General features: G+C 38.6%; 1 protein-coding gene across 9 annotated transcripts in view; it reads left to right on the top strand.

Moving 5' to 3' along the window:
- Positions 1-18,075, top strand: part of LOC120801205 (bromodomain adjacent to zinc finger domain protein 2B-like) — a 50,107-nt gene that overhangs the window by 24,710 nt on the left and 7,322 nt on the right. For 4 of the 9 annotated variants that reach the window (XR_005709063.1, XM_040147851.1, XM_040147850.1 and 1 more), the window contains exons 3-24: positions 1,653-1,814; positions 3,670-3,855; positions 4,257-4,388; positions 4,746-4,930; positions 5,049-5,258; positions 5,686-6,330; positions 7,098-7,725; positions 7,920-8,216; positions 9,219-9,279; positions 10,489-10,597; positions 10,801-10,902; positions 11,409-11,619; positions 12,237-12,329; positions 12,413-12,474; positions 12,774-12,839; positions 13,772-13,837; positions 14,271-14,315; positions 14,543-14,569; positions 15,581-15,646; positions 15,968-16,108; positions 16,755-17,009; positions 17,781-18,004. Coding sequence is in view for 8 of the 9 variants with exons in the window: in XM_040147851.1 (XP_040003785.1) it covers positions 1,655-1,814; positions 3,670-3,855; positions 4,257-4,388; positions 4,746-4,930; positions 5,049-5,258; positions 5,686-6,330; positions 7,098-7,725; positions 7,920-8,216; positions 9,219-9,279; positions 10,489-10,597; positions 10,801-10,902; positions 11,409-11,619; positions 12,237-12,329; positions 12,413-12,474; positions 12,774-12,839; positions 13,772-13,837; positions 14,271-14,315; positions 14,543-14,569; positions 15,581-15,646; positions 15,968-16,108; positions 16,755-17,009; positions 17,781-18,004 (3,971 nt within the window). In the remaining variant the exon portion in view is untranslated. The remainder of the gene's footprint in view (positions 1-1,652; positions 1,815-3,669; positions 3,856-4,256; positions 4,389-4,745; positions 4,931-5,048; positions 5,259-5,685; positions 6,331-7,097; positions 7,726-7,919; positions 8,217-9,218; positions 9,280-10,488; positions 10,598-10,800; positions 10,903-11,408; positions 11,620-12,236; positions 12,330-12,412; positions 12,475-12,773; positions 12,840-13,771; positions 13,838-14,270; positions 14,316-14,542; positions 14,570-15,580; positions 15,647-15,967; positions 16,109-16,754; positions 17,010-17,780; positions 18,005-18,075) is intronic. The other 5 variants (XM_040147857.1, XM_040147858.1, XM_040147856.1 and 2 more) reach the window with 4 other exon arrangements.

Here is an 18,075-nt window from a genome sequence, read left to right as displayed (position 1 = left end):
AGAGGAAAGGCTTTTTGTAGAAGAGGCAAATGTGCTAAATCAAATTACAAATTGGAAGCGTGGTGGTGACGTTAAAGTCATGCGACCATGGTGTAGTTCTTTTATAGCCTGACATTAGTTTTTTACTTCTAGCAATTGTGTTTAGGCCTCAAAAATTATAAAAGCGGTGTTCATTTTTGAGGATTATCTTGCTGAACAAAACGAGTATCATAAACTTTTGTTTATCACAGATCTTATTTTCTTCAATAATCCAAAAGTCAGTGGAAAAATCCCATTGTTTTTTTTTGTCGAGGGAGTGATGCTAAATTCCAGGTTGGCCTACAAAAAAGAAAGTCATCCCTGCAGTACTCTGTTACAGCCATTTTTATACATAGTCCCTCCATTTTCAGAGGCTCAAATGTAATTGGACAAACCAAAATATTTATAGGGATTATTTTTAATACTTGGATGTCTGATGGGTTTGTTTTTTGTTTTGGTTTTTTGTTTTTTCAGCCTAATGATGGCCTCCTACATTTGAATTGACAACTCTTTGGACCACATAATGAGAGTTCCCATGAACAGCTACTAAATGCAATTTCAACACTTCGAATAAACTCAAGACCCTTTATCTGCTTAACTTGTCATGAAATAACGAGGAAACATGGACACATCTGGAAGGACTATGTATAAAAATAGCTGTAATTCCCAAATGGTTAATGCAATAATTTTTCAAACTCTTCGAATTGAAGCTGAAAGTCTACACTTCAAACACAACTTGATGGCTTCATTTCAAATCCATTGTGGTGGTGTACAGAGGCAAAATTAGGAAATTTTGTCACTGTCCAAATACTAATGCACTTTAGTGTAAAATGACCAAAATGATGTGCTGTGAAATGTTCCACTGTTATACTTTACATTATGCAGAACTCTTCAAATGTGTAAAATAGAATATTCAATAACTCATTGTGTTACTTTTTTTTAATTACACGTTACTTATTATTATTAAATTGGACAACAGAGTTTTGTAAAATAATTACAAAGTATTATTGATTGACTCATTTTCAAATAATTGATTAATTATTTTGTCTATACAATATCAGAAAGTAGTTGGAAAAAAAATCACATTTCCCCAGAGGCCAAGTTGACATGTTCAAATTTCTCATTTTGTCCAAACAGTCCAAACCCAAAGTTTTTAAATTTACTATGATATAAAACAAACCAAAAAAAAGCAGCAAACATTGACATTTAGGAAGCTTAAACTCAGAAATGTTTTGCATATTTACTTGATGAATTACTTTAGCAATTAATTCATTATCAAAATAGTTGAGTTAATTTTCTTTTGATTGGCTAGTCAACTAATCATTTCAGAACTAACCATATCATTACAATACAATACCTCTCAAAGTCAATAAACAATACCATTGAATTATTTGAATTATCGGCTGCTGTATTTATAGAAACAGTGGAAAACACGTTGCTTTCACAAAGGCCATCTCAGAGGCTGAGCAACCCCCCACGTTAGAAATCCAGTATTGTTGTGGTGGTAATTCAGATGTGTGTCTGAGAGAAACGAAAACTCAGTGGGGTGTGTGGCACATTAGTGGGGTTTTTTTTTTTCTTCCCTTCTTCTCTTCTCTTACATCTCTAAGTGTTGACTGGATTGTGTTTGACAGATATGGAGTCTGGTGAGCCGCTGGCCTCCCCATCTTCTGCCCAATCCTCCCTTCACATGGCCTCCTCCTCAGCCAGCTCCTCCCCTGCTCCACCCCAGACACCCTCCACCAAATGCAGCACTGCCCCTAACCCTGCAGGCAGTTCCCGTCTCACCACCTGTGGTACGCACACACACAGAAAACTTCTCATCAGAGCTACTTAGATGTGCAAAAAGTCGAGGCACACAATCAAATGGTACTTGAAGATAATTGATTTGATGTGTTATTTGGTTTTCAGTTGGTATATATTTGATTATTCTGTCCGCATTTTGGACATGGTTGAGAAATGACTTTAAGAAGGGTATGGTTTGAGTGTGTAGTGACAAACAACATTTATAGTCACCCACAAAACAGCTTTAAATTCACAAGCTATTAATAAATGTAAATAAATGCACGATTCTGACTGACTTTACAGTCACTCTGCACTTAATAACTACACTTCTACACAGGCTTTTGAGAGAGAAAAAAAAAAGCAAATCTATTTTGGGGGGCGTCCAACTAATTTCTGTGGGAAACACTGAATTAAAACTGTGCAACAATAAGGGGCTTAAGACACCTTCCTCCAGTCTTAACGTGTTACAAACAATTTTGATAGGAATGGAAAGGCTGTTGAATTAATGAATGCCAACAATTAAAAAGCTGTGTACGCCCTTGTGGATGTCTTTTGACAACCTTTAGCTCCAGTTTATCCTGTGTGATTTGACATGTCTGTCAGCCTCACACTGTGCATGCAGCCGCCAACATCCTCTTGTTTTCTCTGAATACTAATTGTGGTCAAAGCCATTATGCATTGAGCAGCAGTGATGCATAAGCTGTCAGATTACCACTGACCACAAAATAATGTGCAAATTTACATACTGGGGTTTGTGGGTTTTTTTTTTTTGTTTTTGTTTTTTTCTTTCATGATAAGATGCTCTAAAAAGTAGTATTTTTTTGTCATGCTATGAAAATGAGGAACACATTACAGACATTCTCATAAATTATTCATTTACAGGCCCCCACACCAAACGTGCACAGAAATTTCCTAGATAATTTATTTTGGAATGAACACTAAATACTGAAAGTACATTTGCACCTCTGTAGTTGCATAACTGTTATGAGTATCAAGTAAATTGAGTTCTTTCAAGAGATTTCTTATCTCCTATGGGAAGTAAAAGAAAGATATCACACACCCAGTGATAGTAACACCCCTTTGAAGAGAATTATATTCAAGCTTTCATACTTTTAAAAGCTTTATAATTGCTTTCAATGGGTGAGTTTGCCTAAGAAACATTTTATGTGGCACCTCCTATTGTATTTAACACAGTGTCTGATTTCATATTGGTATATGAGAAGAGTCATGACCCTGTTATTTTAAAGTAGCTGGTGAAAGATTTCACAGTTCCAGGACAGCAGGAATACATTATATAAGGCCAAGGCTAAAACCTTGGCGGACTCTTAAATAATTAAACCAGTGTGGTTTTAGAGTTTCTAGCTGTACTTTCACGTCAGTTAAATTGTAGTATTACTGACTTGTGTAAATACACAGAAATTTGAAGCAAATTTCACAATTGTACCTTTTCAGATAAATTTTGCTGACGTTAGGAAGGATTACAGTCAAAGGTTATGGTTTGATACTGTTTGAAACAGCTATACACGAATACATATAGATCTTATTTGCCAGAAGGTGTTATTATTCTATGCGTCAAGCAGTGATAATCCAGCTATAGCTTTGTTTATTTGTTTGTTTTTTCTTTTTTTCTAATGTGATTGGCTGCCAATCCCTGAATCCTAATTATTCCCAGAAATGCATTATCAGACTCCGCAGACTACTCTCTGTTATTTGCTGAAACAGTTTTGAAAAGATCAAGCAGACATCTTTGTCTTCATTGTGTATTTTATTGTACGTTAAAATCTCAGTGGAGTTATCTAGATAAACAGCCTATCTGGATAGCAAGAGTGTTGGGATTGATTACTGATTAAATCCTTTTTTCTCCAGGTCAGTTGCTACAGATGACAGGGGATGAATCCTTAAATACATCTGGCAGCTCCCACAGTTTTCCCTTAGTCAGCCATCCTGCTTTTGGGCTCTACACATCACGTTCAGGCCGTTCTGAGTTTGGAGGCCTTGGTAGTCTGGGTTTGTCTGCCTTGGCTGCTCACTCCCAGTTTGGTGCATTTCCGGGTAAGGAAGCTCACAGTGCAATGTTTTTAATTTTAATGAGAGTGATGAAAAAAGTTTGCTTCATGCTAAAGTTAACCCTTTTTGATGGTCAGAAATAGAAATTCTTGTGGGATCTTCCTGGATTATGTCTCTAGGTAAATAGTTTGCAAAGAGTAAGGATGGTAGTCTATTGCACTATTACGTATTTGTCTTGTCCAGGTAATGCAACCTACTGATCACAAAGCAAGTACATGCAACAGCAAAAGGGCAGGGCAAAACTATACATTGAACTGAGTGATTAGTGCTGCTATCGAGTTAGATTAACTGCAAAAGCTTGTTGACACATTGCATTCTTTGTATATCTGCGTAGATAGAGTGGCTATTTTTGCCTAACTGTATAGTATCTCTCTTCCCCACTCCAGACTGGTGGCGGCCATCTGAAACACATACCAGAGGAGCAGCAGCCTTCTTCCCTCCTCTTCTTGGTCTGCATCCTGTATTTGCATCAACCTTCAAGAGCCGTGATCCCGCTCACCTACAGTCCCGTACCTCAGGTTAGCTCCTGCTAAAGGTCATACATATTGTAGTAGTTTACAGCAAAGCAAAGAGGCTCTACAAGGAATGATTCCATAAATGTATTTGTGTACACTGTAAGGCAATGACAAAGACATGTTAATGAATGATAAACTAGCAAGTAGCAGTATGTTGCTGTATATGTACAGGGTTATACCATTCCAAAACTGTTGTTAGCATTATGAGACTGACCTTACTAAGTGTGATTGGTATTTTGTGAGGTCGGTATTCTGTTACTCACTGTTACTTTTTTTATTGTCCTCCTAATGTGTTTGACTCATATTGCTTACTCTCATGAGTGTCCATCTGAAGGGAAAAAACAATGCCAATTTCTGTAGGTGTGAATGGAACAGTGAATGGTAGGAGTGCTTCCTCTCCTACTGGGAACTCTGCTGTGAACACCATTTCATTTCCAGCAAAAGGAAACAAGGAGAAAATTAAAGCCAACAGTAGTCGGAGTCAAAAGAACACTCAGGACCCAGGCAAACTACACCAGAAGACTGGTCAGAAAACAAAAGAAAAGGTTATTGTTTGGTCAAGCACCTAAGTGTCTTTTCTTATTTACAGTATATGCTTGGAAGCCCACTTCACTGAGGTGTTTAATCTTATTTAGAAATGTGGATTTTTTTTTTTAAATATAGAAACCCAGTAAAAGACCACTAGAGACCTCAAGCATGAGCGGCAGCCAGTCAGGATCCTTGTCAGATAGCTCCAGTGATGGTGAGGAGAGCAGCAGTGATCCTGATGACATGGAGGATGAAGAAGAAGAGGACAATGATGAAGATGAGGATGTTCAGAGCAGTGCCAGTGAGGACTCTGATTCAGAGATTCCAGTTAAACGGAAAGTCAAGGTAAGGCACGGCTATGTTGAAGTGCTGCTGTTTATGTTTAAATATTCAACAGAATATTCAGATGAGTTCTGAAAATCAGTTGAGACAGTTTTTTTGTTGATAACATTTTAAAAAAGCTTGACATAGACTAAAGATTTTCTTTTTCAGAATAATGCGGGAGGCCATATTCATAGGTTGATCTGAAACTTAAGATCAAAACTTGTGGTAAAATAAGTTATATTTTTAAAGTTTTGTGTCTAACAGATTCGTAAAAAGTGCAAGTGTCCCTGAGTAAAACTGCTCTCTGTTAAGTAAATGTTAGTTGGTTTGTCAAAGCAGCTTAAATGGTGGGTGGCAAACTGAGAGAGAGCTGCCACTGTGAGGCTCTCTCAGCAGGAGCTGACATAACATGCTGTCTTCTCCCTGTTTTCCTCATCCTCCTACTCAGCGGCTGACACAGAACACTTCTGAGAGTAAAAATAATAGACCTCGCACTGGCGATGGAAATACAACTGAAGACAGTCATTGTGATAGTGTTCCTTTGACTTCCTCGTACCACCTCCAGTCCTCTTCCGATCCTGCTGGTCGGCCTCAGTTCACAGCACTGTTTCTCCAGAGCTCCAGGACTGCAGTGGAAAAAGACCAGCAACACATAAGTGTCATCCAGGCCACAGGGGTGGCAGCAAGTAACAGTCCCTTAGCACATTTCCACAGGGAGGCCTCTCCTCTGCCCTCCAGGTCCTCACCCAACCCCATATCTTTCTCCAACTCACCCAAACACTTACCTCCTTCCACTTTACCAAAGCACTTCTCTCATTTGTCCTCACCACAGTATAGCTCTGTCTCTTCCTCTCCCAAACCTCTTGCTCTCTGTTCCCCTATGAAACCCCTGTCTCTGGGTTCCTCACCTAAACCCTCATGTCTTTCTTCACCCAAACCACCAACACTATTAGCCTCACAAAAGCCCTCCCATAAACAAAGATTTTTGATGCCCTCTCCCAAGCACACACAGCCTTTTGATAGCCTGAAGGAGAGCATTGGAAACGTCCCAGATGAAATGTCATTATACTTCAACAGTTTTAAATTGAAAAAGGTGAGTTATATTTTTAATCACATTACTGCATTGTAGCTGATTTTATTTTTTCCAAATTCTACCTAATGTACAGAAAATAAATTCCTCTAATAAAGCATTTAAGTGTTTCTCTCTCTCTTGCAATAGAAGGAGCTCTGTTTTGATGTATTGTCCATCATTTTTTCTGTCATGAAATAAATAAAAATCAGCGGGTTCTTTCACAACAGCAAATGAATGCATATACACTATTATCAGGGCTTTTATTATACTACATGAGAATCTGACCACCACATGACTAGAAGTCTAGAAGTGACAATGTGTTTAGCTCTACTGGGAATACTTCTCAAACTGACAAGCAATTAGCTCTGTTATGCTTTCGGATGTTTGTTATCGAGAGAAGAAATCAGCCTCTTTCACAGGACAGTTATTGTCAGTGTTCTGAGAAGGAGGGGAAATGTGGCAATCTGTAACGAGAGGGTTTTAATTCATATGATGGTGGTACATTAAATACAGGCTTTTGGTTGCCAGAGTATGACAATAGCAACAAATGGAAGATGACAGCTAAAGTCGCACAATGGCACTAAGCCAAACAATTTGAAAATATTTTTCCACAGTAGCCTTTTTTCTTCATTGTTGTTGACAGGCTTGAGGCTGCTCTTCATTGTCCCTGTCTCTTATTACACCTTAAATTCCTTCATTCACAGCCCACAGTGATGTAATGTGAGTGACAGTTTGTGTAATTACTTCCTTTTTTTTCTTTGTTTCCCTCTCTTTTTCATTTTATTTAGCCCCTCCATTCTAAGGACTCTTTCAAGCAGGCTTTCTCTCTGCAACCTTCCAGCCAGAACTGGTATAAAAGTCACAAAAACTTATCATCCTCTTCACCAATGCTGACACCACCTAAATATTTGTCAAATATGTTAAGTAGTCATTTGCCGTCTCTCTCACACAGCAATGGCACCAATCTGTTCCTGAACCATTGCCCTAATGGAGCGATCCCTGGCGAAGTTCAGGATGCCCCTTTGGCTCTCATCGCTAATGCCCGCAGCCAGAGCAGCACCCACAACAGCAAGCAACTTCTGGAAGCTACCAGCCCTTCCAACCCAATGCCCATCAACTTGAGTACTGACACCGAGGAACCATCAGGGAGCTCTGCTTCCCCTCTTAAATCTTCTGCCTCATCAGGACTTGCTCACAGATCAAGGAAGACCAAGACTCCCAAATCTTTGTATACAGGAAAGAGCCTCCCTAAAACCAACTCATCCCGTCCACCTGTAGATTTGGTCAGAGGCAGTGAGTCCGATATCCCAAGCAGCAAAAACTCAGACTCAGACTCTTTAGGAGATGACTTTGATGATGACGATGAAGACGATGAGGATGATATTGAAGATGAAGATTCTGGGAGTAGTCTGTCAGGTTAGATTAAACAGACCTTTCTTTAACTAAGAAATGCCATTGTCAACATGTTAGTGCACACAGAAGCTGTTAGATGAGGTTTCTTTGGGAAATAAGCACTGCTGTTTATGGTTTGGTTGTGAGAAGAATGCTAATTAGGATTTGTTTCTGCTCTTTCTCTCTTTTTCCCTCTGTCACACTGGAATTCCCTGCAGAGTCAGAGAGCAATCTGGAGAGCGACTCTGATGGCTCTGAGGATGACATGAAAGAGCGCGGTGAGACAGAAGCAGATAGCGATGCAGAAAGGACTCCTCTGAAACCAGCCAAAGCGTCATTGTCTACTCAAAAGTCCTCGTCGAACCTCTCAGCCAACTGCTCCCTGCTTAACCTTCAGATCATCAAGCCTCCTAGTTTACCTAGTAGTCCATTCACCCCCACTACACTGTCCAGCTCAGGGGCATTGAGCAACCACAGCACCCCGTCCCCATCCTTCACATTTGCTTCACTGCCAGGTAACAAATCCTTGTTTTCTAAAAGACCGCATACATCCATAAACTACAATACAGCTTGAATTTATAATTTGCTAAGATCCTTTAATGTGTATTTCAGGCTTTAGGAAAGTATTATTCTCTCAATTAATAAAGCAGGATCATGTCTTGAGTAAGCATGGTGTTTACCCCCCCTCCCTTGTCCTCCCTTTTGCTTATTCAGACTAAAACCTATCTTTGGAAGAGGTCGCATATTTTTTTCAGTATGAAAACTTGAATGTACAGTATATGTCTCAATAGTGCCAGGTTAAAATGAGCTCACTGGAAGAAAGTTTTTGTGTTATTGTTTTCATTGTCTCCAGCAGCTTTTGCTGTAATAACCCCGGCAGATGCTTTATACATCTAACACTGGATGAGTCATTGAGTATATAACATTACTAACAGAGCTGAACTCTGACTTGCCATAATGAGAAAGTATTCATTTCTTGTCCCATTTAGTCCTGCTATATGCATTGAATTACTCTTGTTGAACTTAAAGATACAATTATAAACTTTTATATGTATAAAATTAGGAACCTAACTGTGTATTTTACACTACAGCTACTATGACCCCTCAGCAAATGAGCATGCAATAGATGGCAACTGTAGCTTGTTGCTGTACAAGCTCTGTTCCTGTGTTTTGCATCTCTATGTGTTAAAAGGTCAGATTATTGTTTGTCTAACATTTTATTATTGATGTCCATGTATGTATGTTATTGCTGACCCTGAATGGAGCAAACGTGCCATGCTGTACTGAACACAAATTCCAATTCCCTCGATCATGTGGTCCTTTAGGTCAAGTTATAGGATGTTAAGTTTGCAATTTCATACATAAAACATCTATCCACAACAGATTCTTCTTTTATGGGAGGTGCTGTATTTTCAAGAATGTGGCTCCCTCCCTTATTTTGTCTGGTGTATATCCCTGTAAACATGTTTTTGCATTTGCTCAGGTTGAAGGCACTGAGTCATTTCTCCTGTTTTTAGGATCAGGAAAGAGGAGGAGAGTGACAGATGAGAGTGTTCTACGATTGCCTCTTAAGTTTGGGTGAGCTATTGTGCATATATTTCATATTAAAAGAAACAAACATTGACTGGATGGTCTGACCATGTCCCATTTGTCCTTGCTGTCATACTTGCTGCATTGTTTGTGTTTATGCACTTGGTGTTATTGTTAAATGTCAGCTCACTGAGGGCTGACTGGTGACCTTTTCTAAAAGGTCATCTATGGCCAACTTTTCTTTGTGGAGCTGCCTCTCTTTCTCTGGGTTTGCTAAATGCGACAGACAATTAATTGAGTTTTAGTAAACTTGCAGTGTTGACACATTCACCTCAGTAAAAAAAAAAAAAAAATACTCCATTCTCTAAACCAATGCTATCATTATGTCCTTGACCAACTTATTTTTCCACTTCTCAGTGTAAATGTGGGTAACTGCAGTGTGAATATGACACTGGGCAAGAAAGTAGTAATCATGGTCAGACAGTTTTCCCCGGGCAAATACTGTAAAAAAAAAAAACAACAAAAAAAACCCCATTACTATGGTTCCTGATTTGAGCGGTGTTAAATCTTCAGTAACGACTGAGCATGAGCAGACCACAAAAACCATCCGTGCCCTCCTGTAAGGGGCCTTAAAAACCCAGTCTTTAGCAGTAGGTCATGGTGGGCAGGAAATGAAATGAGGCCCAGCAGTTCGACACAAGGGGTTAATTGCATCCAGCCTCAACACAGACATGCAACATTAGCAGCTCCCTGCCAGCAAATTCTGCAGCCTTGGATCAGAGCTGCCTTTCATCTTCTGGGGATGTTTTTCATCAGCAGGTTCACAGGAAACAGAGGCCACAAGACTGTATTTCATCCCCCTCTCTATCTTGGATATAAGCCTACATGTCTTCTCTGTAAGCCATGGCTGCTCTCCAGTGGAGCTCATGGGGACTGAGGGGTTGCCCCACTTGGCCCATGGCCATTTAGGAGTCTAATTACTGAAAGGGTCACAGACTACACAGGGCACAGCTGTACAGACATCATTTAAATCATTTGTCTCCTTGTTTTCTTGTTTTCTTGCTGGTGTGAATGAGAGAATATGTATCTGCACCAGTACTGACAATAAACAATCTTATTTGACTGCTGGAGGGAACTTTTATGACACAAACTTTTAGCTTTTAAGATATAAATGATGACTGGATACAGCTATAACAGTATTATGACATGGATTTTGTAGTAACTATATGGTACTTTGTTTGCAATTTCTTTGTACAGGTGGCAGAGAGAGACCCGGATCAGGACTGTGGGAGGTCGTCTACAAGGGGAGGTGACTTACTTTGCCCCATGTGGGAAGAAGCTGCGTCAGTATCCTGACGTAATGAAGGTGAATCCGCAATTTGTTACTTTATTTTAATGAAAGTACCTGTAGATTAAAAAAAAAAAAAAAATGAATGGTGACACATACAAATTGCATTACTGCAGCTTTATGTAATTGCCCATAGGTGGAATTTACAATATTTGACCAGTAATAAGGCACAAAGTTCCTTCCAATGCTTTAATTAGTATGCATTATTCTTTTGTCTGCAGTACTTACTCCGGAATGGAATAACTGAAATCTCACGGGATAACTTCAGCTTTAGTACAAAAATTAAAGTTGGTGACTTTTATGAAGCCAGAGAACGACCAGAGGTAAATGTTGCTACTTTTTTTAGGTTTTTTTGTGTGTGTTTCTAATAGGCATGACCTCCAAAACACAACTGTGGTTACATGACCTTTCATCATGTTGTATTATCCACCAGTATCCAGAATCCGTATTTAGTTTGTTCACTTAAGAATGATGACACTGATTTTGTAAAAATATGTAATTAAATCATAGATAGAAAAGCTTATATTTCAATCTGTAATTTTGATTGTGATTTACACCCCACCTTAAAGCTACGATGTGTAAAGGTCTTTGCTTAAATTAATTTAAGCATGAAAAATAGCCTGCTTTTGTCTAAAAGCAGGAGAAGTACAAAAATGCTTTCTGCGTTATATTGTTTATCCCTACACAGCCTCAGCATTTCAGCTCTTAGACGTTGTGCCAGTCAACACATGATAATCCATTAATGAAGAAATCAGTAGATAGCAATCAGTCTAGCAATTTTTCCTTTTGTTTGTTTTAATCCTTCTTCTTTCTGTTTCATATTACCCAGGGTGTACAGTGGTTCATGCTGGCTGAGGAGGAGATTGCTCCCAGTATCATAGCAATGGATGGGAGGCGCAGCCGGCGCTTAAAGTCTGACCACCAGCCAACAGGTGATGGCACTGGAGCCCGACAATGGAAGGCTCATCCTCTACATGTTGGTGAAAATAACTTCCAAGATGTCAGTAATGCCAAGCTGCTACGTAAACTGGAGGCTCAAGGTCAGTTTACATCTTGGAAATTCGTGTCATTGGCACCTGTTAAAAGGGTAAATCCAGCATAAAACACCAGCACCTATTGACTGTATGTCGTATTTGACATTTCCACTTTATGGGTTGTTGCATTTACTTTTTTCATGGGGATAATTGTCCACCTGGAAATATGTGATATCACTTCAAGATATTTTCCAGCTCAGCAACAATAGAGTTATAAATGCAAAACATTTTCAACTATGTAATATATCAGTGGTGAATGTTCTGGTGTCAGCACCTCAAAACCAGGTTGTAAGGGCTTCACACACAGTAAAAACTGTCTTAGAAGAGGCAGCAATTTCTCAATAGTCCACAACATCATGCAGCCGTTAAACATGCTTCATATTGAGCAAGGCCTGTGGCCCATGGTTTTTTTTTTTTTCCTCAACTTTTGCTCTTACTGACAAGACCAGTCAAGAACATTTTTGCACTCTTCCCCTGGATATAAAAAAAGTAGCTTGTTGCAATTTAATTTTCTCTGGAGGTCATTTGGAGGGATTTAGGGGGTATCTGTGGGTCAATTTTTCATTAAAGGTTTTAACTACTAGCGTCTGTGATTTCATATTTTATATTTCATCATGTTGCAGAAATAGCTCGACAGGCAGCTCAAATCAAATTGATGAGAAAACTAGAGAAGCAGGCCATGGCGCAAGCAGCCAAGGAGGCAAGGAAACAACAAGGTAAACAGCTGCTGTCTAGTCAGACTCCTCTCTAACACTAGATCATATGCTATGTGCAAGCCTAATTTGTATGTGTTTTCCAGCAATCATGGCCGCTGAGGAAAGACGAAAAAAGAGAGAGCAGATGAAGATTCTTAAACAGCAAGTGAGGATTTTTCTTTGCATGTATTGTTTAATTTTCCGTGCAGAGCTTCATAACCGTCTGCAGCTGTTCTGTTCTGTTGCATATTCAGATTTTGTGCGCTCCAAGGTGAAAAGCTTTTAAGCACAGTTGAATTGCTTTTAAATTCTACAAGGAAGTTGCTATCCTTCAAAATGCTGCATCTTCCTCATCTGCATAGACCCACTTTACTTCTTCATCCCACACCCTACTCCCTCCACCTCTCTATAACATGCATGACTTAACAGTTAATTCATTTGATCTTGCCCTCATCCTTTTACCAGGAGAAGATCAAGCGCATTCAGCAAATTCGTATGGAGAAAGAACTCCGTGCACAGCAAATTCTTGAGGTTCGTCCTGAAAGTTATTGTAGAAACATTCTAAAACACTTCCTTTCTGCTGTTGATAGGATTTTTAAAAAAGCCAACCAAAGGCTATTCCTAAATTATGTCGTCCCACTTTTGGTCACATCCAGTGGGTACATGTGACTAATGCTTAATTGGTTTTGTGTAGAAGTGCCATTGAATATGAAAATCTCCTCAGACCATGATGGAGCTTAACACAAAATACAGTATTTCATTAAGTAAGAGGTGGCCCAGAGTTTACCATGGCTAGGTGAAATACCTATTTTGCATTCCCTCACTAATAGGAGCTGTGAAGTATTTTACCTGTTATGAACCAAATTTCAGTTGACATGCTTGGCAAGCGGCTCTTAACAGGATTTCATTGGGGCTATAATTACTGATTGAAATTTTGCTTAATTTATTCTTACAGCCTGCTGGTGTTTCGTAATAACTACATTGCCACTGCCATTTTGTCTTTGAGTGTTAATGGGAGGGAATAATCATCTCTTCACTCAAGATTTCAATATGTTAGATTTAATATTATCAGTGGGCCACTGGTTTTGATTGGTTTTGTGTGGAATATTTTCTCTTGACAGCAATAACTGTTTAACAGATTTTTTTAAAAACATAGTAATCTAGCAAATACATACCAAACTTATACATAATATTAAGTACAACACTTAATTAATATTTCTTTTACAAACCAGATTTATACGCATTTTTAGATAATTTTCCTAGTTCTTCATTATTTTCATTTTCAAGGGTTTTAATTAAGAAAATGATATCTATTGTTTTTCATTAGTCAAAAATTGCTGCCCCAATTAAATGTTAATTCGGGCAAAGCTTTGCTTTGCCGTGGTTCACATACTGTATGTGTTTTGATGGACTGTATCAATCTCTTCTGTTTAATGACCTTAATACCTTTTTTGCATTCACAGGCTAAAAGAAAGAAAAAGGAAGAAGCAGCCAATGCCAGAATATTGGAGGCTGAGAAACGAAACAAGGTGAGTAAGATGAGATTCATGAACAGATTTTGTTTTCGTCACTGTTGCTTCTGGTCTGAAACTCCATAAGTGTTCTCTTGTTCAACTGCCACAAAATTCCCATATGCCCCTGACTCTCAATCCTTGCCCCTGCTTGTCTGCCCTGTAATGTTTTTGCTCCATTGTACTGCTTGTCAGTATTAAAGAGATTTTGCTTGCCTTGGTGTATCATATGATTGAGGTTGACTCACCTCCTTGATTTCTATATATATCTCTAAAATGAGGGCATTTTTGTTTTCACATTAGCTCAACCAGTAAAGCCAACCGACCTGGAACTTTTGCAGGCTGTTTGTGAACTGAATGAGAAGGCCAGCCATTTCTGTACACTTTTAAAATTATGTAAATTAGTGTGAATATGTTTTGGTTTCTAATTGAATTCATCTTTTTCCTAAAGGAGAAGGAGATACGAAGACTGCAAGCTGTCATACTGAAGCACCAGGTGGGTATTTTTCCCACAATCACATTACCTGAATAATAGCCATATCACTTGAATGTCTTGGAGATGGTCTCTAACTAATCATCATTTGTACAATATATCCTGTCAAATTATGCTTTGGGGTTCTTTGGTGTATTTTATTTTAACTTACTATTGGTTGGATTTTTCTTGCATTGATTTTCTTGTGTGATTTTTCTATTTCTTAATACTTTGACAACTCTTTCTACCAGGAGTTGGAGAGGCATAGACTAGATATGGTATGGGTATGTTTGTTTCTGTACATTTACCAACATATTGTGAATGTGTTGTGATAAATGGTTTCCATCACAGCAATGTGTTAAGTGTAGCATTGGCTGCAGTCATACTACATCCCTCTGCATGGCTTTTCCAGAACAGTGCACTGCATATGTCTGCACTATTTGTCTCTCAGAGAAAACACATCCATTATCTCCCCAATATGATCAAAAATGTCTTGACTCCACAGAAATTATACAAGGATGAAAAGATTTCTGATAGCCTGAAAGAATCCTGACTACCTAATAAATTGTTTCTTTGTCGGATTGAATAAATTTAGGTGCCTTTTTCTTTACAGTATGTGAGCCAACGTTCCTTATCCATTTTACCATCCAGAAAAGTCAATATACAGTTTGTATTCTTGCCATAGATTTACACCACCAAGTTAATGGAGACAGTTAAGGATCAGAGCAAAATTAGTTAATTTTCATCCTTTGAGATTCTATCATGCTAGTGCAGCTGTGTCATTTCAAGTATATTTAAGCGGTGAGAGTGGTAGTCTTCTATAGTTTAGTTTTCACAATAAATAAAGCGGAGTTAAAATATAATAATTTTAAATTTCCAGGATGTCTTGATAGTTTCATACAACATTGTTCATTGCTTAATACCTGCTGCTCACAGTTCTGAAACTCTCGGCCTATACCAGCTTTCAGTCTGCCACTTAACAACATGCGCAGATTAATAATGGCTTTTTGTAATTATGCTTTCTGTATGCATCACTGCCCTCACTTGCGCTTTGTTAATCATTATGTTCCATTTGGTTTAACTGTTAAGTATGTCTTTACACATAAACTACAGTAAAAAGTGCAACATTTTGATTGTGAGATGATTGTGACAAACAGTGACCTATGCTGCTGCTTTTACTGTGCATGTCAAGTGTTTCATACTCTGTGTTGCATCTATGACCCCTTTTCTCTTCATAAAGTAATAGAAACTGTATATAGAATAGAACCTATGTGTCTGTGCTCTGCTAGGAGAGGGAAAGACGCAGGCAGCACATGATGCTCATGAAGGCTGTAGAGACCCGTAAGAAGGCAGAGGTGAGAAACTGCTGACTCGCTCACATTTCCCATTTGTGGTCATTCCCTCCTCCTGTCTTCTGCTACACTTTTATTGTGTTTCCTTTCCTCTAGTAATTTCAAAGTGAAAGTGGTGCAGTCTGTACTGGTGCGAAAAAATGACTTAGATGTTTTAAATCTTTGTGAAATATTTTGTTGATTCGTCTTTTTTTGTAGATTCAACACTGTGTGTGTTTGTGTTTTTATTGTGTGTACACTCTGCAAAAGTAATGTACAATATTTGACCGAGCAACAATACCAAGCAGCGTTGTGAATAATATTTTCTTTTTCTCTTGGCTGTAGGAGAAAGAGCGTCTGAAGAAAGAGAAGAAGGATGAGAAACGGTTAAACAAGGAGAGGAAACTAGAGCTCAGAAGACTGGTACTGGAAAAAGCGAAGGAGCTGAAGAAGCCAAATGAAGACATGTGTTTAGCGGATCATAAGGTATTAACACACTGTGGAGCTGTTGGCAGATGAAAATTAGAGTCCATATAGTATATCACCACGGATAGTCTCCATCTGTGGAGTAGATGTGTGTGGAAAGATTGGATTTTCCACCAGGCCAGGGATTTTTTTGACATGGAAATCAATCAGTATAATCACAGTAGGAGCTATGGGCATGAAGATTAGAATGGCTTTTGAGAAATTTATGATTTCATTGTTTCACTATCAGCTATACCAAAATAGATGCTTAATATAACTGAAAGCATCTGTAATTGATTAAAAAGAAAACAGGTGTAGGTCAAAATACTGCCACCAAGTGGCTACTGATATAACACCAAGTAAAACTGATAAGATACTTGTAATCAAAAAATTCTGGGCTTCTATTCATAAGGTCCCTTAAGCTGATCTAAGGAGAAAAATTAGTAACCTATTAAAAAGAAATGAAATGTTTCTGTCAGATATTTCTCTGTAAACTTCACAAAAGATTTAAAAGTATAATTATAATGTTAAAAGTGCTGGATTAAAACCAATATATCATCTGTTTCTTTTGAATTCTTGGAGTACAGGCACTAGTTACAAATTGTTGAAAGATGATGAATGTAACACTGAGTTTTATTTTTAAAATATTGTTTGTATTTCTTTCCAGCGGCTTCCAGAGTTGTCACGTATCCCTGGTCTGGTCTTAACAGGAAGCACCTTCTCTGACTGCCTAATGGTGTTGCAGTTTCTGCGCAGCTTTGGGAGGATCCTGGGATTAAACATGAATTTAAACACCCTCAACATAAGTGACCTTCAAGAGGGGTTACTCAACATCAGAGACAGTATGGGCAAGGTGCAGGACCTACTGGTGAGCATGCTCTCTGCAGCTGTGTGTGATCCTGGTATACCTGCAGGTCACAAGGTGAGAGTCTGTCATTGTAAGTAGTAGTATTTGTACAGTTGTTGAGTTGTAAATGCTTCAAGTACCGTAAATTACATTTGTATCTACGCACATACAACCAAAATCTTTGCGAAAACTCTTTTGAAATTTATTGATTCAGACATAAATATTGTTCACTTTTCACTGCTTTAGTTTGGACTTTCACTATTTCTGTAACTAATGCAGCAGTAGTAGAGTAGTAGAAATGTAGAGTTTTGTCACGTTTTATCCATACTTTGGCTCTGTGCAGCTAAATGAAGAGTCTGTCTAGGAGGGTGTTTAGAAGTGTTTAGGGCTCTTAGTACACATCTTGTGTTTAAACCACAATTTTCGATTTATCCACCATGTCCATTTCTCCATGCTGTGCTGTAGGATGTAATTGTGTCTATATGATTTTACATAATCTTTCTCATAATTAAAATCTGTCTCAGGCTGTCGGTACTTGTGTCCACACTAAGAGAGAGATTCATGAAAGGACATTAGATAGCTATACTATCAATTTAAACATCAAGCATGTTTCATAATAATTCCCACATGCTAGATGTGTCCCAGACACATCCGAGAGGTCACTTAAGCACTTAGCACAAAGAGATCATTGCTCAAAAGGAAAGTGCTATACCATACACCCCTATGTGACCCTATATGCGTAAGGTTGAAGTATAAAAAAATAATTATTTTTTTAAGCTTAGTTGGGGGGAAAAAGATTTGTTTAACACTGACTAAACTCCATCCTTTAAACATTATTTCTGTTAGAGCAAAACCAGCTTGGGGGACCACTTGTCTAATGTGGAGATCAACCGAGACAATGTGTCTGAGATCCTGCAGATCTACATGGAGGGCCATTGTGAGCAGACAGAGCTGGCTGCTCTGGCCCTCAGCCTCAGGACTAAGGCTTTTCAGGCCCACAGTCCGTCCCAGAAGGCCTCCATGCTAGCATTCCTGGTTAATGAGCTCTGCTGCAGTAAAGCTGTGATCAGGTGAGGGAACTGCCTCCTTCTGACACTCATATTATATTTTATTTTTGCTGTTTGACAAATGAAGCAAGCTC

This window comes from Xiphias gladius, chromosome 16, assembly GCF_016859285.1.
Source record: "Xiphias gladius isolate SHS-SW01 ecotype Sanya breed wild chromosome 16, ASM1685928v1, whole genome shotgun sequence".
Lineage (NCBI taxonomy): Eukaryota > Metazoa > Chordata > Actinopteri > Istiophoriformes > Xiphiidae > Xiphias > Xiphias gladius.
Note: the sequence above shows the minus strand (reverse complement) of the source record. Positions and strands in the feature narration are given on the sequence as shown.